The following is a 27820-nucleotide window of genomic DNA, read 5'->3' on the forward strand; positions in this document are numbered from 1 at the left end:
TGTAAGGCTTATAAAATAATACACTACCAAATCAAACCGTTTTATTCGCATATTCCAGACAAAATACACAACGCAAAAAAGCGGGTGAGAGATTTATAACATGCCTAATGAGGAAGGGATAGGAAAGAGAAACACCCCCAGGGCACATATTCAAAGGAAGCAGGAACTACACACAGCAAATCAGAAAAGAGCAGTATTTAAACACAAACATGAAAAATAAACATTTCATACACAGAGCAATTTTACAAAAGCTTGTTTTAAAACAGCCTGACTGAAGTTTAATGGAAAGTTTAGAAAATAAATCCAGGAATTTAATTTACCCTGCATTTCCTGTTAAATTTTTTGTCAGACAGACACACTGCCATGTCCTCTGGATCATGCTCTCTAGCGCCTCCTTCAGGACAGAATATCATCATCCTCCACAATCTTCTCAGCACTGCATAAGCCAATCCCTGCCCATACCATAACCCCACCATTCATACTTCTCCACATTCCATAATTCCCCATCAGCCAATCAGAACATCCCATAATTCCCAACCAGCCAATCACTGAGTCATTCTACCCTACCCAACCGGCCAATCACTGAAACAAACCATGATGTGTAACAGTTTGGAACTCACAGGAAGAGGACATAAGGTGCACTTGAAACCCTTTAAGACCTTGTCCATTTCATCAAGAACACAAGCATATGGGTCTGATCTGAAGTGTTCTTGTTCTCAGTGTTACTGTAAAAACATTTCTGAAACTCTGAGAGAGCTGCGAACCTTGAGCGCGTAATGAAAGGAGCACTATTGGGACTCTCCGCTAGTTACTTTGCTGATTAACTCAAAGCTAATATTGGACCTAAGTAGGATTCGTGCTGCATAATCTCACAGTGCCTTATGATTATTGCAAGTTTGTACTGTACATTGTCTGGTAATTGTACTCATTCATCTTGAGAAAAAAGACATCAACATTCCCATCACTTTGACGGCATTAAATATTAATCCAATACAATGATCATTACGGATGAAAATTTATGTAAAACCCGCAGGAATATATTATCGCCAGGAGGCTATCGAGACTTTAAATCAAACTGAAACAGAGGACACACTGAGATTCAAATCCAACAAGAGTCAGTATGTTACCCACACAGAGAGATAATGTACTCTGAGTTTCAGAAGGATGTTCACCTAAACATATTTTAAAGAGCAGGCAATTTAAAGTATTAAATTATCTGAAAACACAGCAAAAGAACACTGTTCAAACAAGTAAGGACAACCATTAGAAAATGCTGCAATAAATACTATAACTTTGCACAATTCGTGTGACATTCTCATCCAATAAAACTGTTCTCAGCAGTAGGAGTTTACAGTGGCTCACTTGTAACACGCAGAATATTTCAAGTCTTTCCGAAGAAAAAAGAAACAGTGCAAGCGCACATTTCCATTACAGTTTAACTGTGCCAACACATTTCCTTTACAGTTAACTGTGCCAACACATTTCCATTACAGTTTAACTGTGCCAACACATTGCCATTACAGTTTAACTGTGCTCACACATTCCCATTACAGTTTAACTGTGCTCACACATTCCCATTACAGTTTAACTGTGCTCACACATTTTCCAGCCTGTAAGAAGCTGCTGGAAATGAACCCCAGTTTAAGGGGAGTGTCAGAGCATTTGACATTCAGTTTTGTCCCAGACTGAGAATGTGGTTCCTCTGCCTGCCCGGCCACCCACTCTGCTTTCACCCGCATACTTTCAGGCCTGTGGGCCATGCCCAAACACACGTGACAATCTCCGGTACCACTACCTTCATGTAAGGAGGAGTTACACTGCTGTTGTGGCTCAAAATCAGACACCATTTGCTACACTCTGAGCAGCCAATGGTGAATTCCAGAACTTGGAAAGTTTGGTTCCACAGTTCCGCAGTTCCGCGCTCAGAGGGGCGACTGCAGGGGGGTTCAGAGTGGCGGGTGCAGGGGGCCCCAGAAGGGTGGGTGCAGGGGGGCACAAAGGGGTAGGTGCAGGGGGTTTTGGGGGAAATGCAGTTTATACACGCTCAGGGCACCCACCAAAGTAAAAATGAAAATAAAATTTGAAAGAGTGGTGGAAGGGCCCTGGTAGATTGAGAGAGAGAGAGCACAGAGAGAAAGTAACAGAGAAAAACGGGGGGTATCGAAAGGAACAGAGAGAGAGATGGATAGAGAGAGAGAGGTACATCATTGTTAGCTCCCTGTTGTCACAACCTCAGCAAGAGATTGTGAAGGAATGAAGCACAGAAGGCGTGCAGAGAAAGTTCTAGAACATCCCAGAGGGAGGCTGTTTTGCTGTGCGGTTTTTTATGTTTGAAATGAATAAAAAGGCAACAGGATCCAACACAAGCGCAGGTGTGGAATCCATAGCAGGACCAGCTGAGACAGTCAGAATGTGGGTACATCCCACCTTTCCCCTCCCTCCCCCGCCCACGTTCCAGCCGCTGCATAAGGTCCATGGGGGTGGGGCAGGGGGGCGGAGCTTCCTCAGTCATGTGCTCCTGGACGTGGGCAGGTCAAACACGATGGGCGGGTTCATGGGCTGAAAGTTGACGGTGCAGGCCGAGGCGTTGATATAGGATGTGATGCCATCTGTCATCATTCCGTAGCCTATCAGGAGGAGGAAGGGGAGGGACAGGAAGTAAAGGTAAAGATGAACATATCCCAGCTGTGCCACTTCATCTTCCACACTCTGACTCACTTTCTAAAACCTGGGGACCAACTGGCCTGCTAAACTAGAAAAACCACCATTGGAAGCTCCGCAGTGACAGTACCTCCCAATCATAACTTCCCCAGTTACTGTAATTCTTCGTCAGAACCTCTCCAGTGACTAGATCTCCCTAGTGACTGTACCTCCCCATCAGAACCTCCCCAGTGACTGTAACCTCCATCAGAACCTCCCCAGTGACTATATCTCCCCAGTGACTGTAACCCTCCATCAGAACATCCCCAGTGACTGTACCTCACTTCAGAACCTTCAGACCTGATTTTAAACTATCACACTGTCACTCCTCTATAAAATATGTGCTTTAACTTTCATCTGTGCACATCTGGTCCTGCATGGTAATCTGCAGGAAATGTACTGGTGGTAAAGTATTTGAAAAGATGGTAGCAGCAGAGGTAGAAGTGGGGGTAGGAACGGGGGTAGAAGCAGGCAGGCGTGGCTCGGACAGTGCAGGCACACGGGACCCACCTTCGTGGATGTGTCCAAACACGTGCAGTTTGGGCTGCACTCTCCTTTGCACTGTGTTCAGCAGCTCCACACACCCCACCCTCTGCATCTTCCCTGGAACCCAGTCCAGGAACCCTGCCACAGGGAGAAGTCAATGCCATGCCCAACCACACCTACGACCACACCCACCACCCACATATAGACATGCCACATAACCCCACCCATCACCACACGCCCCTAACCACACCATAGAGAATTCTGTGCTTTCAACGTGGTGGCCAGTTTGGGGAAGGCCCTTTCCTGTTTCAGCATGACAATACCCCTTTTCACAAAGCAAGGGCCCATGTAGTGTATTTGGAGAGTGAGAGAAAAGGAAATGTAAGGTGTCATACAGGCCTTACCCAGTGGGGGGCAGTGTGTGATGAGGATGTCGGTGTCATCGGGAATTTGGTTCCACTTGTCTAGCAAGGCTTGACCTCGAGGGAGGTTAAAACCCCAGCCATAATACCAAGGTTGCCTGTGTGAGAGAGAGAGAGAGAGAGAGAGAGAGAGAGAGAGAGAGAAGAGGAGGGAGGAAAGCATGTAATGAGACGAGAATTCAACCCAAGACCAACATTTACATTGTACAGAATTGGCCACAATACTGGAACAATATGCAACCCCTGAGCTTACTGTACATAATTAAGAAATTAAATTCCTGCTCTATGTAGGTGACTTAGTGCTTCAGAACAAGGGCTACAGCCAAATCTGGATCTGGTTGAGCAATACTGTCAAACCTGGGCCCTGGCAGTAAATGTAAAAAATAATGATTTTTCAGAAAAGACCCAGATCTCAGGGCAATAATACAGATTTAATTTAGGATCAAACACAATAGAACATTGTAAAAAATTACACTCATTTGGCCTCACACTTAGTTCATCTGGAACTTTCAACTTGGCTGTGAATGAACTGAACAGAAAAGGCCAGAAGGGCTCTTAATGCAATTAAAAGGGAAATACACTTCCAATTCAAATTTGGCAAAAAATCTATAGATCAGCCATTCATCCTATTGCGCTTTATGGCAGTGAAGTGTGGGATCCACTTATAAAACGAGATTTTTCAAAATGGGGAAAACACCCAAAGGAATCCCTGTATGCAGAATGCTTTAAAATGATACTATATGCACAAATAAAAACACCCAATATTTCATGCAGGGCTGTATTGACCAAATATCCACTAGTAATCAGCATTGGAAAAAGGGCTATTAATTTTTGGCAACATCTAAACCACAGCAACCTCAAATATTACCATTATAAAGCCCTGAAATGCCAAGAGCTGAGCTAAGAAAATCAGTCAGCTGGTCCTGAGGCGTACTGCACTAAAACCTACTAACACAAATCAGCTTCAGGACAGCACCATCAAAATACATAAATTTAGTGTAAACCAAATTATATCACAACTTAAAGAAAATCATATCAGCTATTGGAACACTCATACCCAAACACAAAGTAAACTTAATTGCAAATTGCAAAAAAACAATACATTTTGCCAGATTACCTATCCACAGTCAAAAATACAAAGCTTAGAAAAATACTGACAATGTACAGACTAAGTGAGCACAGTGTGCGCATAGAGACCAGCAGGCACAGGCAGGCACAGCTTCACAAAAAGAAATGGCTGTGCTCACAGTGCCAACAAAGAGGCTGAGGCAGTGGAAAAACATTCTATTAAAATGCACAAAATATTAAAAAGAAAGAGAAATGTTCCTCCACAAAATTACACTAGTTTGACCAAATTTCCCAAAGCTTCCTGACAATCAGAAGCTTTGAGAATGAGAAACCCATTCTCCTAGGGGAAGAAGGGAAATATGTGCCTCTGGTAGCACAATACATTTCTGCTTACCACAGCCTATGAGACAGTGAATTACACAAGACCGAGACAATGCTAATATATTTATTATTTTATTTTACACATTCAAAATACAAATTCATATTTCATTTTATTTGAAATCTAATTGTAATTGTAGAAATATTAACTCTTGTTCATGTTTTATTTCCACTGTTATACAAATTGATTTGTATGTTTTTTGTTTGCTTTGGCAATATGTACTATTATGTATTTCATGCCAATAAGGCACACTGAATTGAACTGAGGGAAAGAGAGAAAGAGGGAGGGAGGGATGGGGGAGATAGATAAAAAAGATTAAACAACGTTTTCTTGGTCAATTCTGAACTGCACAATGTTTATTTATAAAATTATGTGACCAAGAAATCACTGTACCGACATGATTATGACTGATTATTAGGCTGTTATAATATATTTAAATAAAGATCTTTATGGGTGTGTGCCCTGGTGTCACCTGTCTAAGCACTACATTGGACACCATTTCTTAATCAGAAGTTAATCAAGTGCAACAGAAGATGACTACTGGAGCTCCCAGAACAAACACCACATACACTTCAGAACAAACAGCTCCGCCACATACACTGCAGAACAAACAGCAACACCACACACACTGCAGAATAAACAGCACCACCACCACACACACTGCAAGACAAACAGTCACCACCCCACACACTGCAGAACAAGCAATAGCACCACCAAACACTGCAGAACCAACAGCACCACCACCACACACACTGCAGAACAAACAGCACCACCACACATACTGCAGAACAAACACCACCACACACTGCAGAACAAACAGCACCACCACCACACACACTGCAGAACAAACACAACAACCACACATACTGCAGAACAAACACCACCACACACTGCAGAACCAACAGCAGCACCACCACACACTGCAGAACAAACACCACCACCACACATACTGCAGAACAAACACCACCACACACTGCAGAACAAACAGTCACCAGGCATGGGCCAGAGTGGCCCCCGCTTTGATATGATCGTTTATTACGGGCTGCTTTGGAAACAGGAAGGGGAGGGGACACCGGCGTCCATCACTCTGACTGCAGAGGCAACAAGCTTGACTGACGGTGTAGAAATTAACATGTCACTAACAATCTCTGCTGGTATCCATCTTCCACGCCCGCGTCGGGTTCCCCGCGATCCTGCGACGCCGTCGGTGGCGAGCTCTCGCTGGCTTTTGTTTTAATTTGCCAAGCGCAGTCAGTCGGATCGCAGAGCCTTGCAGCGTTTCGGGTTTCGCTGTTCCGTGCCGTTTCAGACGCCTCCGTCAGTTACTTCCCGCTCCTATCTCCCTGCCTGTCTGTCTGTCTCTGTCGCCATGGTGATCAGTAGACACCGGACGATGTGCGAAACTGAATTACGGAAGACAGTGAGAACCTTTTGTGGAACGAAAAGAACCACATTGAAGAATTTCCTTCTGAATAATCAGCGAAAAATGCATTTAAAAATGGTCAATCTGCATAAATTTTATTGATTGTCTAAATGGTTTGTATTGCTGATGTCACAGAACTTACATTGAAAACAGACTCTGACTCACCTGCAGGCCAGAGACACGCCCGATCACCTGGACAACACAGAACCACGCCCCCTTACCTGGACAACACAGAGCCAACTGCAGGCCAGAGACACACCCCTTTACCTGGAGCACTACCTTAGAGAGGGAATGCCTCCCAGGTTCTTTACACCAAAAAAGCCTGCTGCCTCACTTTAACCCTACCACATATGGGTCTGGGTAATCCATGGTGCTGGGTAACGCACGGTGCTGGGTTATCTGTATATATGAGGGGAGCATACCTTCCGGTCGCTTCTAAATAGACCTCACCGTGATCTGCTGGTTATTAAACTGTGAGCTGAATATATACCCCAGCACCCATGCCTGGATATTTCACATTTTCACCATCCGAAAAAAATAATTTAAAAGAATTCTGCCAACTAGAATAAGCGCTACTGGAGGAAAATTGGGACTTAGTGTAATCAGAGAAATCACAAACAGGCAGAGTGAGAATTACTAAAGAGATACAGGGGATTTCGATGAATGAGTGGTGTGCGTGTGTGGGATTTGTGGCTTCAAACATGGGGCTGTAATAGAGGGCTTCATATGGAATGAAAATGAGACCCCCCCCCCTCAAATGAGACCCCCCCTCAGAGACAGAGCTGTGAAAACGCTGTGAACACGTTGTTAATACGAAAGAGAAATGTTGTCACCATCACCAGATTCTATCAAGGAAGGGGTGCCCTGGGGATAGAGAGAGGAATGATGGAGTGTATGTGCATATGCGTGTATATGCATATGAGAGAGAGTGAGAGGGAAAGAGAGAAGAGAAAGAAAGGGGGAAGAGGGACAGAGAGAAGGACAGAGGGTGAACGAAAGGACAGAGGGACAAAGAGAGAGATAGAGGGAGGGAGAGGCCCTGTTGGAAAATCACAGTCCTCTAAAGTCAAACCCCAAGTTTGACTGACCCAGTTTTTCAAAGCTGGGAGAACAGCTCTTTAAACGCCATTTATAATAATATAGCAACGTAGCACCTCGATTCCTAATCAAATCCTTCCTGTTACAAATAATTGTCAATTACCATAAAGGATGAGGCTGTTTGCGGGGGGACGAAGGGGGTTTTCATGTTTCTGCTGAGGCCTGCTTTTGGCAGGTTTTTCACCTCTAATTGGTGGCTGACGTGCTCTGTGCTTTATGCTGTTGACGGGGCTGTTCTGGGACGGGCGGAGAACGGGGTCTCACACAGCCATTAGTGTCTGTGTGCTGTTGGGTCCTGCAAAAAAGAATCATGTGAGTCGCATCTCCTAAACTGTTTCTAATTCTGCCTATGAAGCACCCAGACCCTTATTCCCTCCCCCCCCCCCCCTTCCTTCCTTCGATGGAATGACGGTTGCCTTGGCAACTGTGCAAATCTTCTTATTCTCAAACAGATGTCCCATATAGTAGGAAATTGGAATGTAAAAACCCAGGAGATGCAAATAATTTTAAAGTTCTTGGAAAAAAAAGAAAAACTCAAACAAACCTGCACTACACAATGTCCCACTTCTTTAACCCGTTAAAATCCAGGAAATTTCAGGTGGAGTTCAGGTGTTCGTGGAGTGCACCTACCGGCTCACCTCTCTCTACAGTTCATTTAGAGGGTTCTCTGGGGGAAAGGCCCAAAAAATAGCAAACAGATCCCAACAAAGGGAGCAGGAGGAGGAAGAGGGAAGGCTACTGTGAGTGAGGCAGTTTCAGCAGACCAGACTGTGTAGGTGTGAGAGCTCAGTTCTTAGTGGGGCAAAGGCACAGAACTGCAATTCCCAGAATGCATCAGTGACCCCAGGGAGCACAGGTGCGAACGGTGAACTAGGTATACTGACAGTGAACGGAGAGTGCAAGTACAATATTGTTATTATTCATGGTTATAAATGAATGCACATCTACTGTACCACTCCACTATAATAATTATTTTAAAACCTGCTGTCCCTCCCTCTCTTCTGGCATAATGTCTTTCCCAATATCGATGGTGAGAGCCAGAGTTAACATCCCCCCTCCCAAGACAGGCAGAGAGGGGTTTACTTCATTTTAGGAGCTGGAAGGTACAGCACAGAGTGAGGAGATGGATTCCTTTTGATGATGCATTTTAATTAGGCTGCAACAGAAGAGAAGCAAATCCTCAATAATTAAAAAAAATATAATTAAGAAGTCTTTTAAATCCATCTCATTAATGACTCCACGTGGAGGGAGAGTACAGCATTTTCCCGTTTGATTTTTTTAAAGCACCCCCCCCTCCATTTCTCTCCCCCATCTTTAAGACAAAGAAATCTGTGACAGTCATTTAGCACATCCATCTGTCTTAAGGGTAGTTCGTTATCAAAATTGACACAATTTACACACCATGAATTAAAAATCGGCAAGTCCTGCTACCTTCAGACCCAAGAGTTCAGCAAAGACTAAAATATGAACACAGCAGCTTTGTGTAATTATCCTGGAACTCAGAGGTTGCAGGTTCAAATCTGAGGTTGGGAACTACAGTTGTAAAAATACCCAGCTGTATAAATGGATTTTGTGCAAAAATACGTAAGCCTCTCTATTATAATATGATAACGTACTGTAGATACAAGCCCCTACAACATACAGCAGCGGTTGTGCTGTGCACATGTCACTGCTAATTCCACTGGCTCCAGTGTGAGCATCGGCTGCTTGTCCCACTTCGGTTCAGTGCTGAAATGCTGTGTGTTTGACAGGGTTTCCTTCGCCAGCTGGAAAAGCCCTTCCTCACACTCCCATTCAGTCTTCCTTTCAGAAAGCGGCAAAGAGCTTTAGGATTTGGGGGGGCGGGGTTAGCTTGGTGGGGCAGGATATAAGAGAGAGCGAGGGATGGAGAGAGGGAGAAAGGGCAATGGGGAGAAAGGGATGGAGGGAGTGTTTGTGGGAAGAGGGTGCATCAGAGAGAGACAGAAGGAGAGAGAGAGAGAGAGATAGAGAGAAAGACAGAGATGTTCTTCAGACCTGATCGCCCTGAGGCAGAGAGGGCGGCAGCCCATAAATCCAGCTCGTTTGCGAAAAGAAATCACCATGGAGACCAGATTTTAACAGCTCCGTCCCGCTGTTCCTGAGACTGTTCCTGAGACTAAGACAGAAGCCCCAAGCCAACGAGATTCGGAGACACCGGCAGACAGACTGACGCACAGACGGACAGACACAGGACCGCTCTTTCAGCTGGAGTTCCCTCAAACGAAGCCTCTTCAGGCAGAAAGGCCGTTAGCTGTCCAACACGCGCACAGCAAACGTTTTATCAGGTGTGAAAAATGAACTGTGGAGCTCCAGCATCCCTACAGCTGTGACTTTACCTCAGATAAATCCTGACAAACGAAGCCACAGCGCTCCGCACCGACATGCTCCAGACTGCGAGAGACCTTTATTAAGCCAAGAAGAATCGCTAAAATCTAAAACAGAAGGGAAATACGTTAGACTACGAAAAGCCAGAGAGTCATCAATTCCCCTCAGGTGAACCACGAGCCTTGCTTTATCCCACCAGGGGTGCCGGATGAAGGCCTTGCAGAGCTCTGAACTCGTCTGAAGAGCGCCGAGGGGCGTGGGGCTTTCTGGGCGTGAGTGAAAACTCTGGGGCGTGAGAGGAAGAGGAGCCCTGAGACACCACGCGAAACGCAAAAACGGCGAAGGTTCGGTTCATTCGCGGCAGGCGTCCCTTAAAGCCGCGGACAGCGCGGCACAACGCACCGCACAAACGCGAAAAAGTTATAGCGCTCTTCGCCGACGACGCCACGGTTACCGCCTTCACCCACCTGCGGCAACCAGGTTCAGTACAGGAGGAACCAGAAGAGTCCACAAATACGTGATTCATCTTGATTAATCTGCAAATACTGATTTTCACACCCTAAATGTCCCTTTTCACTGCTAGTATGAGGTAAGTCCTCTGCCCCTGGTGAATACAGTACATTTAGAGTATTAATAAAGAAAAACAAAATCAGGAGATATCCCATATCTGAAATGGGTTACCGTACCCAGGCCAGTCCCGGGCCAGACCCGGACCGGATCTGGGTCAGAATGCGTACCGCCCAGCCCAGACTCACCATGGGGTCCCGTAGATGCGCAGGCCCCTGACAGTGACCTGGGAGTCCTGCAGGTAGATGCAGTTGGTGAGCCGGGCCCGCACGTTCTCGTAGCTCTCCCTCTTCAGCTTGGAGGCCGACGGGAAGTAGTAGAAGTCCTGCTTCACCAGGTCGGCCATGAACTCCTGGTCAAAGGTCAGCTCGTGGTTCCCGGCAATCACAATCTTTATCTCGTAGGGCAAGGTACCTGGACAGGAAGGGGGCGGAGGCACAGGTAATGGGTGAATGCGTGTGACAGGAAGCGACAAAGACACAGGTAACAGGTGAATGTGAATGACAGGAAGGGGTAAAGACACGGGTAACAGGTGAATGTGAATGACAGGAAGGGGCAGAGAGACAAATAACAGGTGAATGCTTGTGAGAGGAAGGGGTGGAGACACAGGTAACAGGTCAATGCGTGTGACAGGAATGGGCGGATTCAGATTAACAGATGAATGGGTAGGAGTACAGATATAGGAGAAGCATGGAATAGTGGAAAGGGTCGCATCCAGGGGACCTCAATGAGGGCTTAGTGCCCAGCTGAGATCTGGGGCTTCTAATAAAGGATCACATCTGTTTGTGCAGTGCACTGTCCCTTTAAGAACAATACAGTTTGAGATACAGTAAATAATACAATACAGTAATTATTTTCAAAACATTTTCCCCACAAAATGATACATTCACATGCAAATAGAATTTACCACACCAAATATTCGGCAGATTGTTTGTCTCGGATAATTCTGTTTCAATTTTTACGAAAGAGATATGATCAAAGCCAGGGTCTCTGGGGATGTGTACAGCATAATCTGCTCATTCTTCATGAAATTAAAGCAAAAAAGTTCCCTCTTGTCGTCCCTGATAAAACGTCGCATGAGATGGTTGTCATTTTGAAAAATGAATTCTATTTGAAATAGAAGTGACAAATATTTTGAAGTCAGCAAGGACCGAGAAGTGTGCGCACGTCACATTTTACCAATCGCGCCTGTTCGTCAAACACGCCTGTTCAGCAACACGTCTGTTCGGCAACGCGCGCGGCAATGTGACAAGAGTGGCCCAGTCACCTTGGGGAGTTTTGACAATTATTCTGGGAACGCAGAGGGAGAAGTTGCTGAAAAAAGCAGTAATTAAATGCCGCGTGAGAGCTGGCACTGCTGAGCTGGACAGAACGGAGATGTCACGCTGCGCGCGGAAGCCCGCCGCGAGAGCGCACCGCCAACCTGGCACCGACATGGCGGTAAACAGTGCGCGAGGACAAAACCACCGAAAACCAGAACGGACCAGATCCGACCTGGCACGCGACGGCCAGCCCACCGCATCCTTAACAATGCTAGCATGGTCAGCTCTGATAGCTCCATTATCACTTCTGGAGCTCTTAGCGCTACGAGTAGCTTTAGCCCTGTTAGCGGCATTAGCATCACTACCAGACCTGCTCAGAGATACAGACCCTACAAAGGGAGACCTGCAAAGAACTACAGACCCTACACAGAGAAAGACACCGAGGCATATCTCATTCACACATGAGGCTGATCAGTATAATGGTGCCGGACCCAACATTCCCAGCATGCAATTCATGTCTAATGAAGAGGCAGTGTAAAGACGGGAGGGGCCTAGTGTGCTTAAATCCTAACAGGAAACTGTCACTGGTTCTCCCTATGAAATTGTATCTACACTGTACATAACAGCACAACACAAAACACCACAAACACAGAGCACTGAGAATCTTCAGGGTTCAGGAGAGAGAGAGAGAGAGAGAGAGAGAGAGAGAGACAGAGAGACCCTCAGGAAAAGTTATCTACCAGCTTTACAGGAAAAAAGCTGTGGCTTTCAAAAGAGTGAATACATTAGGGATACCCGTGAGTCAAAACGCTAGCAAGTAATTCACACACACACAGGCGCACACATATACGCACATACGCAGTCGCACATGCAGTAATTCACACCTTACACAGATGTCTTCAGTCACATTCCCCTCACTCTCCACACTTTCTCCATCTCCTTCTCCTTCTCCTCCTCCCTTTCTCTCCCTCTCTCTCTCTCTCTCTCTCTCTCTCTCTAACGGAGCAGCTGTTATTCCCTCTCTCACACCTCGCAGCTCTTGGGCTCAGGGAAAAAAAGCAGCGACTAGAATTGTTCCACTAATTAAAACAGAGAGGGGGGAGTGCGAGGGAGAGAAGCATCAAATCAGGGGCCCTTCCTCACATTCACACTGAGTCTGACTCCATTTTTACACACATCAAACAGAAACTCTGCCCGTAAACGCTGCTTTTGGTCGCTCTTCCTGTGGGGGGGACCGTTTCACGCTGTCACCAAATATCATTATTTTCAAACCCCATAGAGACGCGATATAAACCGCACGCGGTCAATGATCACCGAAACGTTTACTGCTGTGCAGTTTTTAATTCTTACCCTTCCTTTTCAGAGGGTGGACCATTTTCAAGCGATGTGCACTCAGCTAATGTGCTTGTGTAGAAAGCAATGTTGATCCTGACAACACATTGTGATGGGAGTACAGCACAATGATTCCACACCAGATGCTTCACACACACCCGATACTCAGCTCCTGCGTTCCATCCATCTTCTCTGCTGCTTAACTACAGGAGGTCCTGGCAGGTAACGAGAGTCTTGTACTGTACTTGAACATGCCCGACAACCCTTTGAAGATCAGGTTTTTTTGGAATGCTTTTTTCAAAATTCAGTGTTCTGGAACTCCATTGCTTTCAATTACCAGTAGTGACAGTCAAATCAGAATTAGAATGTTCAGGTAAGAGCATTCTAATTACATCTTTGGGATCTTACACCTTAAAGGGTTAATGAATATTCAGAAGAGTGTTTTGGCTTCAGCAGAAGGGAGACAGCACTCAATTTTAATGTTATAGAGCTGTAATGTAAGTATCTGCAGGGCTAATATAATCTCTGGTGTTGCCCAGGGAAGGAGGGTTTCTACCCCCATCTCGTTAGCCACTGTGGACTCATCTGTTCCATCAGTCGGTGGTCTGACTGCATCAGCTGCTGGAATGCATGCGCATGCAAATTTGTGCATCCCAAAATATCAACAGGGCTTTTCAGTAATTCATAATTGTGCTTTCAAACTGAAGTAGTTAAAAATGAGGAATAAAACAGTGAGCAGTCAAACTAACAACTGTACAATTAACTCAGGGATCTTGTACACATTCAGCAAATAAGAATTGACATCCATTATTTTTTTCAAAGCCATTCAAACCATAGCCTATCCAAACAATTTTGTCATTTCATTTGAGAAGGGGGCGGGAGTGAGCACAGGGTCCCTGAGCATCCCAAAAACACCCGCTGATTACACAGGGGACAGCACATGTGGCGCACCCTACTGGTTACACAGGGGACAGCACATGTGGCGCACCCTACTGGTTACACAGGGGACAGCACATGTGGCGCACCCTACTGGTTACACAGGGGACAGCACAGGTGGCGCACCATACTGGTTACACAGGGGACAGCACAGGTGGCGCACCCTACTTGTTACACAGGGGACAGCACATGTGGCGCACCCTACTGGTTACACAGGGGACAGCACATGTAGTGTACCCTGCTGGTTACACAGGGGATAGCATGTGTGGTGCACTCTGCTGGTTACATTGGGGATAGCATGTGTTGCACTACATGGGATACTACAGAACAGCAAGTTAAATTACATAAGCCACCACCGCCAGCTGGGAAGGGCAAAGTGACAGACAGACAGACAGACAGCGCTGGTTCATAAGGCACCAGACTTCCATTTGCTCAAAGAATGAGAACATACCAAGTATCAATGTGCAAAACACTGGATAAAGAAAGTCATGAGCAGAGGTTTTGCCTCTTTGCTCAGTTACTGATTGTGAATGGGACTCCTGTACTACGACATGGCTGTATTTATGATTCATTAATTTATGAGCTATATATGACTGGGACACAAATGCTTGGCTCTGTGTCAGTTGCTCTTGATAAGAGAGTCTGCGAAAGGCTATAACTTAAAGTAATACAATGCATTTTCTCCAGAGCACTTAACATAAACCTTCAGTGCCTCAGTAGTACTCTTTCACGGGCTGCAGCTCTCTGTTAAATCTTCATATACTGCAGATTACAAGGCGAATTACACAGCAGATTACACATCTCCGTTAATCCATAATGGACTCAATGGGTGAATGTCACATTCACAACTAATAAACAAAGTTCCTAAGAGATTGTGTCTAATCACGTCCATGTAAGTAACGAATGTCAAAATATCAGCCAGAATTCACACATATAAACATGTCATACCAGGAGAAAAGAGGACATCCAGTTACACAAATGAGGATGCAGAGTCCTGTCGCAGGAATGCGTAACTGAGCCTCAGACACCAGAGAAGAAGACGGCGGAGCCTGTAAGATTTCCCTAATGTCTGTTCATACTGGTGAACAATAAAGACGTACTGCTTAAAATGCATTAATGCATTCGGGACGAATATAAAAATGCAGACTAGATACCCATAACTTCAAAATGCACTCGAGAACCGGAGGCTCAGACAGGCGTAAGTAAGCGATGCGCTCAAAGGCGCCGTCGTTCAGGACGCTTTTTTTTCGTTTCGCGCGCTATATTGTGTCAAGTTTTTTCTCATTAACATCTGGCGGCGAGCTCCTCTGTTGAGTAAACACAGCGGAACGGCTGACGGAAAACAGACTCGAGAGCACTCGGATCCGCTGGGGGAGGGAGCGGCTCATTAAACTTTAATGCGTCCCGCGTTATGTGCGCGGTGTGGATACAGAGCTGGGGTGTCCAACTCCGGTCCGGGAAGGCTGCAGCCTCTCCGTGTTTTCAGCGTGTTCCAGCACCTGTGATTAATGCGAGTTGTTGATTGGCTAAAGAGTCCACACACCTTGCTCTCATGGCCTTAATTGGCTGCTGATTGAAGGGGAACCACAAATACCTGCAGACGCTGGACACCCCCGATACTGAGCCTTATTCTAGGGGGGGGCCTGGGATTGGCAGGGAGAGGTCAAGTGGGAGGGGTCAGAGCTGTGTGAGGTGGAGTTCACCAGAATCTGAAGGCCACTTTGTGAATGGGACACATATACTCGAAAAGGCTTAATTCATCCTACAGACCACTCTGAAAATTTGTACAACTTTTATGAAATTTTTAGATCTCCAACAGTAAAACAGGTGCAACCCGTTACTCCGGAGCACTAATGGGTTGGACAATCTCCAAACATTAACTGTAAATATACCCAGTTTTAAGACTCCAAGTTGCTAGGAATTACAGGATTATCATTAATAAAAATCAAATCTTTTGCATTTAATTATTTTTTTAAATCATTGCTCACGGTGGAACTATTTTTACTGATGTATTCAAAGGTGTGTTAAAAAAAGAAGAAAACCCATGGTAACAAGTAGCTCTGGTGGGTGGGAGAAGCAGAGGATTGACAGCTCTTACCTAGCCAATCGTTGAACTTCTTGACCTCGCTGGGCAGGCCGAGCTCGGTGAAGTCCCCGGCATGGATGAACACGTCGCCGAACGGCATGTGGATGGAGTCGGTGCGGGAGTGGGTGTCCGAGATGCAGACGAAGCGGGTATAACCGGGCAGTTTTGGGGCATCATGGGGCAGGGGCTCCACCCTACAGCACAGTGCAGCAGTAAATGAAACACCTCTGGTAAGACATCTGGGCAAATACACCAAAAAATCACACCTGCACAGACTTTTACAATAGATGTGTTTTACTAGTGTATGTAGCATATACAAACGGGTGACAAATTAAAGGAAAAACCTGGATAAATGAATGGAGAAACATAACGAATACAGGTACTTCCATACAGGTGTACTCATGATGTAATTAACATCTTATCGTGCTCTATGGCATGTATAACAATGCTGAGCAAGACGGCAAGAGGAAAAGACCTAAGTGACTTTGAAAGTGGGTTTATTGGGGCACGGATGGCAGAGGCTTCAGTCACAAAGACTGCTTACCTTGCTAGTGTTCCCATAGGAACAGTGACTAAAGTGACATCTGCATTTAGATCTATGGGAAAGACATCAGTAAATAGGGTCGGAAATTGTGGTCGAAAGTGCACATTCAATGACCGTAGTGCTTGTGCATTAGTGTGATATGTAAGGAAAAACAGAAGAGCAACTCTTCCTCAGGGGACTGACAATGTCAGCGCAGGACGTAATCAGACTGTGTCAGCAATAACAGCCTGTCAACAACTACATAGAGAGGGCTATTATAGTAGGGTTGCAGTGCATAAACCCCTCATTACAAAGACAAATGCACAATTGAGAGTTCAGTGGTGCAAGAACCATTGGCACTGGCCTACAGAGATGTGGAAAAAAGGTTAGATATGGTTAGATGAGTCATCCTTCACCTTACAAGAGTGCATGTGTGGTGTACACCAAGAGAATGGTACAGGCCTGAATGCTTGACCCCTAAATTGAGGGGGTCCATTGGCTCTGTTATGCTGTGGGGGGTATCTTCCTGGCATGATCTGGGTTCACTTAGAGGGGAGGGTCACTGCAACTCAATACAAAGTTATTCCGAGTGATCACCTTTATTTTATGAAGAAACATTTCTATCCTGATGGGAGTGGTCTCTTCCAGGAAGACAGTGCCCTTAATGTGTGTGTGTGTGTGTGTGTGTGTGTGTGTGTATGCCTGTGAGTGTGTGTGTGTGTGTGTGTGTATGTCTGTGAGTGTGTGTGTGTGTGTGTGTGTGTGTGCCTGTGAGTGTGTGTGAGTGTGTGTGTGTGTGTATGTCTGTGAGTGTGTGTACAGGCTCATACATGTGTACGTGCGGCGGCTGGAAGCGGCCCTGGTTGATGTTGTAGAAGGTGAAGGCCTGGGTTGGGTTGGTGCTGTACTCGTCCACAGCCACTCCCCCGCCCCTCTGCTGTCTCCGCACCGCCATGATCTCTGACAGGGTGAAGGCCATGGCTCCGAGAGGGCGGGGCCAGGCGGGGCTGAGTGCGCTTCTCCTGATCGCTGTGTCTTCACTGGCTATCACCCCCCTAAAACACACACACGCGCACACACACACAAACCCATACACACACACTGAAAACACTGAGCAGAAGCAGTTTGGGCAGGTCTAATCCATTTTTGCACTAATTCTGACGGTGCACAAACGGATTAGCGCACCATTTACAATGGCCGTGCGTGTAAATAAGACTGCAATCTTAATTGACCTGCCTGGTAAAACAAAGGCAAAATAAATAATAAAAAGCATTACAGAAGGAGACTTCACGTGGGCTTGCCCACCACAGCTTTGTCTGTTTCACGGCCTAACACATTCGCTCTGGTCCAGATGTGGACCTGTGTCACCTGTTGCTCCAGGTGTTAGCCATAATTCGCAAGATACATAATTTACACTGGCAAAACAATGCAGGATGTGTGCGTTGTTGTGCTTTCCATATTACTGCCATTACTGAACATCCATCTATCTAACTCACAACCAAATAATAAACCTCCAACTAATCCATCACATTCTAAATAAGCACAAAGCTAAAAGGATATTCCACGTCACATGTGTCTGGCTTCAGGAAATAGTTGTCATCTTCTGACTGATTACAATATTATTATACAGCAATTTACACAGCTTATATTTTAATGCAGTGTCCCATTGATACAGCTGAATGTATTAAGAACACTGCTCAGTACTTCACCTGGGATTTGAACCTGCAACCCCCCCCCCCCCCGCCCGCCCGCCCCCCCCCCCCCCCCCCATTTTTAGGCACAGATTAATTTACCCATTAATTTACAGTGCCGTCCTTCAACAGCTTCAAAATCTCTCGCAGCCAGAAGAACCCTGTCACGTCACACGCTGCAATTCCACAATACCTTCCCACTCAGGACTTTGACATGAGCTGAGATGTCTTTCAAGGCTTGTCTTTCTGCTGGTGTCTCAGACGGGCTGCTGGGATATCTCAGAAACACACTTTCAATGCATTTCTGTTCACAGCAGCATAGCTGCAGGAGAAACAATACTTTGAGTATATTCTGGGTGACAGTTACCGGTAGTCTGTTCCTGTGTACAGTTTTGAAAGGGTGTTTTCATACGGGCTACTCTGCAGTATACACACACACACACACGCACACATACACACACACAGTTAATATGGAAGAGCACCTGACATGTGTCCGCATGTCCCGCTCTAACCTCTGGACAGGCAGCCCTCAGAAATGAATAATTATTTATAATTAATAATTTTTCAGTTAAGTTTTTTTTCCCCTAACAACCTCCATGATGCACACCGCATGCTGTTTTTTCCCCGAGTGGGTGAATATGATTACAGCATGACATTATAACTGTGTGTCAATGTGCAGGTTATGTATCCACAAATAATAATAATAACAATAATAATAATAATGAAAATAATAATAATTATTATTGTTGATAATAACAATAATAATAATAATAATAATAATAATCATTAGAAAAACATTTTCTACAAAACCCCACTTCCTCGGCACAACATAATACAAAATATGAACGCATATCTGCACTGCAATTAGCCATCACCTGTGCTAAAACAGTTTGCACTACTTGAAGCACAGGACATTGCTAATCAAATTCGTTTTCTACTTATTTTTCTAAACACGTATTACAGAACTACTTAATTTAAATTTACTAATTAAAAATCAAATTGTTTGGGAAATGGTTCCATGGTGCCGTATACCGAATAGGGCTACCGTATGGGATGGCAAATAGTAATGGTGAATTTAGTTAAATTATTATTGAAATAATGTGTAACCCTGGACAACTGGTTTGTTATGCTATCACGTGCAATAGTACACGACTAAATTAATCACTACATTCATTAAAATAGTAGCAGTTAAAAAATGATCTGCTGGAAATTCGTTTTACATGTCAACTTACAGCTATCACAAGCAAACGCGTTTACAACAAAAATTTATGTATTATTTATATCTGGTGTCCGTTACCAGGTGGAAACAATTACATTAATAGAATTTAAACGAAGATCTCTGCGGAGCACACTGAGGGACACGCAGAAGGACCTGCCTCTTCAAAAGTCAGGTACGGCTGTACGGTAGTACACTGTAGAGCGTCCAAACCGGACCTGGCTGATCGTATTTTACCGACTCTATTGATCAGAACCTAACATTATATGCGCTTTAGCCTATCATAAACATTGCCACTCGGTAGTACGCTTAGGTCAACAGCCGCATGAGTGATTCTGAATTTTAAACTACTCATGCACGCACACACGAACAGCGAAAGGAGACCGATTTAGAGACCATAGGCATAGACAGGGAAGTGTACGAACACAAACCTGCGTTTTTTTCCAAGCGGCGGTCTCAGTGAGCCCAGGTAGGGGTGCAGCTTTGCGGTCTCGCCGAGCCCCGGTAGAGGTGCAGCTTTGCAGTCTGGCCGAGCCCCAGTAGAGGTGCAGCTTTGCTCCGTGCCCGGGACTAGCCGCCGGGTCGTGACTCGAGTTTGGTTTGCCTCACTTCTGCCTTCTGCTCCTCTCCGGTCGTTGCGTTGCGCTCGCGCTCCAAGACACTCCCCCCTTTCTCGCGCTCCTGCTCCGCATCCTTTTATCCGTTTATCCAAATGAACGGTATAACGGAGGGAGGCACGCCACGGCACACCTAAACTGTTGTAATTATCTGCCTAATCCCGTCCTACTATATAAGGATCCACCCAGAAAAACATCCACGCTTTAGATATATATTTTCTTTTTTTACAAATTCCAATGTTTTTAATTCGGTGGAGTTTCTCCATAGTTTGACTAACGCATTATTTTCCTAATAGTCAATATATGAGGTATTTCATTGGCTATTAATTTGCTGGAAACTGTATATCACTGTTACATTAGTAGTTTCCTCTGAGTCAAGTGAATTTGTCTTTTTTTAAATTTAATATTTCAAACAAACTACATTTGATAGTTTCAATCGTTTTTCAGTCGTTATATTTAATGTCTGAAAGGCAGAGTGAAACAATTATTGCATTGTCCTAAAAAGTCGTTAACGTGGCTTAAACCCTTGTACCTGAGTTCTAATAGGTGTCTAATTTGCATAATGTATGTGCTTTCGCCATCTACTGGACGTTATTTGGCGCAGTTAGATCGAGGGATGCGATGCATATTCGTTACTAGCGTTTATAAATACAGTGGACAGTTCTTCAGTTTGAGAGTGAAATTGCGTAAGGGATAAAACGGTTGTATGAATTTTAAAGATTATTTTTTATTTTATCAGTTTGGATACATTTGATATGATTTTTTGTAGGACAGGAGTAGCCAATGCAAAAAAAATGTTATTTTAAAAAAACAACCAAAACACAGACACAAAATGGAATATTAAATAATTTAATAAGTCATGTAACAATTTTTTTTTGCCAACTTTGCCTCATTTTTTATTAAATTACATGTACTTTCCTTTTGGATATATAAATTCATCATAAGACAATGAAGAAGCAGTTTTATAAATCTAGTGTTCAAGCACTTTTGTTTACCATTGGACACAACTTGACAACAATAATTATACCATTATAAGCATGTTCTTTGATTATACAGATCATTTCCTTTCTCTGTCTAAGCCCTGTAATAAGGTAAATATAAACATTCAACCCCAAAACTAGCGAACGTTTGTACATCATTTACATATTGGCAATCCAAAAGTTTACACCAGCAGTCACCAGCAGCAATTTGTCTGTCTCATTTTGAAACTTCCATGCAAATTGAAAAAAACGTCTGCATGCATTTCCATGTGTCTCTGTATATCTGCATGAACATGTTTGCATTGTATATATGTGTGCATGTGCATGTGTGTGTGCGTGTGTATGTGTTGACAACAAGGTTGTTTCTAAGGGGTAGGACATTTTAATGAACAATCTTGCAAAAGAAGACTTATATTTTAAATACTGGCAGAAGTAATTGTTTCTTTTATAACTAAATAATCTGAAGGAATCAAACATGCATACACACAGAAAGATGCGTGCACACACACACGCACACTCACACACACACACACACACCAGTACTGTGCTGATAGTGGAAATACAGTGAGAGATAAAGGCAACCATTTTTTGCTAAACCCAAGGAGATATACATCTATAAAATACAAACAAAAGGAAAATAACACGTTTTCTTTTTTAAAGGTTTCCAATATAAAATTCAAGTGCAATTAGCATTCCAAATATAAATTACACCACATACATATATTACAGGTAGGTTGGCTATACATCTTGTGTAGAATAAGTGTCTTCACTGTTATTGGGAACATGTGCGGAATGGTTTGAGCATTTCGAAAGCAGGTTCTATTAATTTACCACACTCCAATGGTTTAACCCAAAACAAAAACAAAAAACAAGAAGACATTTTAAAACCTCTTGCCTACATCAGGGGATCCAAGAAACAACCCGACCAAATGCAGACACATACATGTACACGTGTACTACCACACCCTCTCATACATGTACATGCATACCCTCACATAAATGTATATACATACCCTCACATACATGTATACGTGTACTAATATGCCATCTTACACACATACACATGTATTAACAAACGCTCGCACAGACAAATATGTGTACTAACATACCCTCACATACATGTACACGTGTACTTATAAACCCTCATACACATTTACACATGTACTAGCATTCGCTCGCGTAAATGTACCTTCACATGCATTCACACCCACACAGACAGACAGACATACAGACACACACACACACACACACACACACACATAAATATTACTTGGCAAAGACAGACATAATTTAGAAATTAGCGTCCAAGCGGGGACCGCAAAGGGCAGCGGGCAGGGTTTGCGGGGTGTAGGCATCAGCGTGAGGTTCTGAGAGACGGGGAGTGTAGGGGGCGGGGTTATTTGTACGGCCGTAGAAACCTGGAGACTTTGTAGCGGAGGAGTCGGATGAAGGACCGGGGGAACATGGCCGTGTCCTTGGCCGTGTACTGGAAGTATTTCTGAGGGTCAGCCAGCACGTCGAACAGCGCCTTCACCAGCTTCTTATCCTGGAGAGGGAAAACAGGAAATGAAGGAGGAATTAAATCATTGCTTCCTGTCAGGCATTGACCTGACCCTCCCTGATAAATATTGCCTACATACACATATTTCAAATAATTATTTTATCCCAGTCTCATGTGAATGATATTGGCTAATACACATGCTGAGAAACAATGTATATCTGGAGCACTGTTTATAACAGGCCTGGGTCAAATAATAGTCTTCAATACATATTTTAATAATAATTTAAAATATTAAAAACTCGATGTTGGTAATATTCATAATATTTTATAATATATCACTTCTGATATTTTATATTTTCAGATAAATTATCTAAAAACAATGCACTAAAGTACAGACCTACACTGCTGCAGCTTAACTGTTTCAGCACTTCAGTAAATAAATGGATGCATGAGAAATACTAACTTTCAATATTTCTTGGTGATTCTCTGAGGCATACAGCCGTCCGTCCCGAACGATGTCTTCTACCAGCTGCTGATAGTCCTCTTCACAGAACAGAATTTAAAACAGGATTACTGAAAAGACCAGTACTCACGAAACAGTGCTATATTCACATTATACATATTATACTGATGTTTAATTTGTTCAGGAAATGAACTGTAATTCAATTGGCTGAAAAATCCTCATAGAACATACGGGTATTTCATTTCTTTTCCTGAACTGGCTGAATTGAAGTGTAATAAACCCCTCGTAACAAAGCTACTGTATTGGATTTACCTGATGTGTACATATTAATGCAGGAGTGCAGCTTGGGGTGAGTGGGGTGTAGTTTTGGTGTGAGCGGGGTGTGGATTTGAGGTGAGAGGGGTGTGGTTTTGGGATGAGAGGGGCGTGGTTTTGAGGTGAAAGGGGTGTGGTTTTGAGGTGAGAGGGGTGTGGCTCTGGTGAGAGGGGTGTGGTTTTGGGATGAGGGGAGCGTGGTTTTGAGGTGAACGGGGTGTGGTTTTGAGGTGAGAGGGGCGTGGATTGTGTGTGCAGCGGGTAGGATGGTGGGCCCAACCATCATAGGTGACGTAGGGCACTTGGAAGCCCTTGGCGCTGTTCCCCTCATTGGATTTGAACTGGATCCAGAGCTTCCGAGACCGGGAGGTGAAGGCAATGGGCCTCTCATATGTCTGACACGTCTCATAGGTGGTTATGGAGGTAGGCTGGGCTGCAGGGGCAGAGAGAGAGATGGAGAGGAGGGAGAGAAAGGGAGTGAGAGAAAGATAGAAAGAAAGAAAGCGGGGGAGAGAGAGAGAGTTAGTATTAGTTAGCCAAGTGTATAAATGTTTTCAATTAAGCACGCATGTTATCTGCGTGCAAGTAACTGAAACTGATTGTTTGAATTGTTCATTGCCTTAGGGAAATTTAAAAAAATACTGTTGGCTCACTGAACAGAATGAAATCAGTGGCAATGTCATCATCATCATCATCATCCTCACCAGTTTTCCTCATGACCAGCACGTCTCCGCACTCGTCCTCGATTGGCAGGAAGATCTCCGGGACGACGATGAGGATGCGTCGTTTGGGCGGCGGGTTAATGTTCCACACACAGTCGGCGTTAGAGGGGTAGTCTCCGGGGTAGTTTGGGGACTCGATGTACCCCATGTACTCTCCCAAATGCCCCCCACACAGCTGGTCTGGGGATGGGCAGAACCAGCTCAGCACCCCAAAACACATGCTTACCCCTCTCCATAAATTATACAGTGTGCACGACCAGCACTGTGATAATCTGGATATTGATACCCTGGTATTGGTATGCCAAACATTCATATTACTGCATTCATACTCAAGTTATTAGCACTTTATATATGGTGCTAATGGGAAGGATATAGATTTTTTTACATTATGTTCTAATTTCATTTCCACCAAGTACTTTGAGCTGCAAGTTCTCACACCTTAAGGCGTCAGTAGCCGGTGAATAAGTACTCTTACTTTTACAGTGTGAGACATCAGTGGCTCCGTCGAAGTCGGTGGTGGTGTTGCCAGGGCAGGTGATGCAGAAGTTCTGGCTGAAATCTGATTGGTAGGTGCCAGACGGGCAGCGGATGCAGCGGTGAGTGGAAGCATCATAGTAGTGACCAGGAGCACAGTGCACTGCAACACACAACACACTTACACTATACACACTTATACACTCTACACACACACTATACACTTACATACTTATACACTATACACACTTACACGCTATACACTTGTACACTATACATACTTATACATTAATAAACTTACATACCCACACATTATACACATTATACTTATGAATGTATACACAATACACATATACAGACTTAAGCACTATACACACTTATATACTATACAAATATACATACACACACACACACAAACACACATTACCTTTAGCCTCGCAGTCCTTGAAGGACACCCCGCCCACGTATTTGGTCATGAGCCCGCCCCCGCAGGGGAAGCAGAGGACACGCCCAGGTTCGGGCTGGTAGGTTCCAAGGGGGCACGGCTGACAGGGCTGGAATCCATCTGAGGAGAACTGGCCTGGCAGGCACTGACCTGGGATAGATTTCAAACTATTCACCTAACTCTGCATAGTTTTAATATTCAGTCGATAAACATGTTAAGATATTGAACAAAATTTATGACAAAAAGTCAGGTGCTGTTCATCCACTGTCCACTAGGTGACACCAATCCTGTCATTAAGCAGAAGAGCTGAAGCACAGTCCAGCTTCGCTGGGGAGATCAGCGCAGGATAGAGCAGTAATTTAACACAGCTGTGAGCAGCTATAGGTTCCCCCACCTCCACAGCAGGGGTCCCAGGCTATGATAATTACTGTTTTATATGATCCGCACTATGATTGCGGGCTCATAGAGCGCATCTCGCCGGATCTCCGGGATTAGCAGGCGTTTGTTCTGGACTTACTTGCACCTCATTTAATCAGGTCACTGAGCAGGGGGTGCGCCTGAGCACGCTCAGTAAAGCCAGGTAGAATTGCCTGGCGTATCAGAGAGGAATCTCTCTACTGACGGTGCATGTACACCCAGACTCTCATTCACACTGTCTGCATAAATCTTGCCTTTTATTAAACACACGTGCACACACACAGACACACAAATACACATACCGCACACACACACATATGCATGTATGCACACGGACATGCACACACACATGTACTGTTATGAGGACACACACACCTCCACACTCAGAGATGTTCTTGGCCCCTGGGAGGCCCTGGCTGTTGCTGTTGGGGCAGGGCTGGCAGGACAGCTGGCCGGGCGTGTCCTGATAAGTCCCAGAAGGACATAGCACGCAAAGGTACTCCTCACCACTGTAGAAGCTTCCCACACTGCAACTGGCTGCCACACACATCGAGACCACCAGAGACATTACATTAGAACACCTCTGCAGACTACTACACCCAAAGTACAATAGCATACCCCCACAACACAGAGCAGCAATGTGGGTGTGGTCTATACATAGCATGCAGTAGGTGTGGTCTAAACTCAGCACGCTGTGGGTGTGGCCTATATTCAGTATGATGTGAATGGGGTCTATATGCAGCACTCTGTGGGTGTGGTCTATACTCACCACACTGGCCCTCTCGCAGGACCTGGCCAGTGCTGCAGAGCTCTTGGCTGTGGGGGATGTGGGCGGGGCTGTGGGCGGGGCTCTGTGCCACCTCGTACTCCGTGTCTGAGAAGCGGATGTAGAACTGCTGCCTGTTTATGGACCTCCTGAGGCTGCGAACAGCTGCCTGCAACTTCTGCTTCATCCTCTCCCTCACCACGTCAAGGACTCTCACTGTAAACTTCCACACTCAACCCACACACAGATCTGTAGACACAGACACATTACAACACACCCCAGACACTACACCAAAGTCTGAACCCCACAACACAGCAGCAATGGGTGTGGTCATACATAGCATGCTAGGTGCAAACCAGCACGCTGTGGTGTGGGTATATCAGTATGATGTGAAGGGTCTATATGCAGCACTCTGTGGGTGTGGTCTAACTCACCACACTGGCCCTCTCGCAGGACCTGGCCAGTGCTGCAGAGCCTGGCTGGGGATTGTGGCGGGCTGTGCGGCCTGTGCCACTCGACCCGTGTCGAAAGCGATGTAGAGCTCCTGTTTATGGACCTCCTGAGGCTGCGAACAGCTGCCTGCAACTTCTGCTTCATCCTCTCCCTCACACAACCCACGTCACAGGAGTCTGTAACACACACACACAACCCACATCACAGGAGTCTGTAACACACACACACAACCCACATCACAGGAGTCTGTAACACACACACACAACCCACATCACAGGAGTCTGTAACACACACACACAACCCACATCACAGGAGTCTGTAACACACACACATACACAACCCACATCACAGGAGTCTGTAACACACACACACAACCCACATCACAGGAGTCTGTAACACACACACAACCCACGTCACAGGAGTCTGTAACACACACACACACACACACATACACACAACCCACATCACAGGAGTCTGTAACACACACACACAACCCACATCACAGGAGTCTGTAACATACACACACACAACCCACATCACAGGAGTCTGTAACACACACACATACACACAACCCACATCACAGGAATCTGTAACACGCACACACACTTACACAACCCACATCACAGGAGTCTGTAACACACACACGCACGCACACACACATACACGGTGCAGTAATATGTCCACAGACAGTCCACGTTATAGATGTGAGTAGGTGTGTTGTCGGTGTGTTGCTTTGGCTATGCTAACAACTCCAGCGCATCACATGAAAGGTATCCTGCAATGACCTTTGACCTTAGTTCTGTACGGACCCACCTGAGGCTTCCTCCCCCTCCATCTCCATCTCGAACTCCGCTGTGATGTGGGACACCTCCTTCGAGGGAGATTTCCGACCTCGCCGACGCTTCTTCGACGACTCGCACCTGAGGTTGACGAAGGTCACCTGGCAGTCGTCTGTGCAGGCGAACGGACCCCCTTCTAGTGAGAGAGGAAGGAGGAGAAAAAAGATTTTGACTTTTTTTTCTCCATTCTCGACTGGAACCTTGACTTTAAGTAGAAACTTCACTCAAATGCAGTGCTTCGTAGTCAAGTCACACATTTATTCAAAATGCTTTCTTCATACAAAAAATCTGAC

At 45.1% G+C, this 27820-nt stretch overlaps 2 protein-coding genes and 1 long non-coding RNA gene across 6 annotated transcripts in view; 1 reads left to right on the forward strand and 2 right to left on the reverse strand.

Annotated features, from left to right (window-relative positions):
• Positions 1 to 26: 26 nt before the first annotated feature.
• LOC135259790 (metallophosphoesterase domain-containing protein 1-like) lies at positions 27 to 20102 on the reverse strand. 2 transcript variants are annotated; one of them, XM_064344532.1, is made up of 8 exons: positions 19967 to 20102; positions 18513 to 18641; positions 17459 to 17683; positions 16118 to 16299; positions 10678 to 10903; positions 3591 to 3706; positions 3211 to 3324; positions 27 to 2627 (listed from the first exon to the last, which is right to left on the reverse strand). In XM_064344532.1, the coding sequence occupies exons 3-8, from the start codon at positions 17605 to 17607 to the stop codon at positions 2509 to 2511; spliced, it is 906 nt and encodes a 301-aa protein (XP_064200602.1). In that variant the 5' UTR covers positions 17608 to 17683; positions 18513 to 18641; positions 19967 to 20102; the 3' UTR covers positions 27 to 2508. The 2 variants fall into 2 exon arrangements, with proteins under 2 accessions (XP_064200602.1, XP_064200601.1); XM_064344531.1 differs by lacking the exon at positions 18513 to 18641 and having other exon boundaries at positions 19967 to 20097.
• Positions 19136 to 27622, forward strand: LOC135259791 (uncharacterized). Its single transcript, XR_010331377.1, has 3 exons — positions 19136 to 19710; positions 24617 to 24729; positions 27486 to 27622. It is a non-coding gene; the product is annotated as an uncharacterized LOC135259791 (long non-coding RNA).
• The window catches only part of LOC135259789 (signal peptide, CUB and EGF-like domain-containing protein 1), a 29887-nt gene continuing 23052 nt past the window's right edge, over positions 20986 to 27820 (reverse strand). For all 3 annotated transcript variants that reach the window (XM_064344530.1, XM_064344528.1, XM_064344529.1), the window contains 10 exons: positions 27502 to 27663; positions 26792 to 26864; positions 26239 to 26381; positions 25845 to 26006; positions 25035 to 25202; positions 24609 to 24770; positions 24116 to 24313; positions 23692 to 23844; positions 23097 to 23176; positions 20986 to 22678 (listed from right to left, as the gene is read on the reverse strand). In XM_064344530.1, coding sequence (XP_064200600.1) covers positions 22529 to 22678; positions 23097 to 23176; positions 23692 to 23844; positions 24116 to 24313; positions 24609 to 24770; positions 25035 to 25202; positions 25845 to 26006; positions 26239 to 26381; positions 26792 to 26864; positions 27502 to 27663 — 1451 coding nt within the window. In that variant the 3' untranslated portion in view covers positions 20986 to 22528. The remainder of the gene's footprint in view (positions 22679 to 23096; positions 23177 to 23691; positions 23845 to 24115; positions 24314 to 24608; positions 24771 to 25034; positions 25203 to 25844; positions 26007 to 26238; positions 26382 to 26791; positions 26865 to 27501; positions 27664 to 27820) is intronic.

This window comes from Anguilla rostrata, chromosome 7 (assembly GCF_018555375.3).
Source record: "Anguilla rostrata isolate EN2019 chromosome 7, ASM1855537v3, whole genome shotgun sequence".
NCBI lineage: Eukaryota > Metazoa > Chordata > Actinopteri > Anguilliformes > Anguillidae > Anguilla > Anguilla rostrata.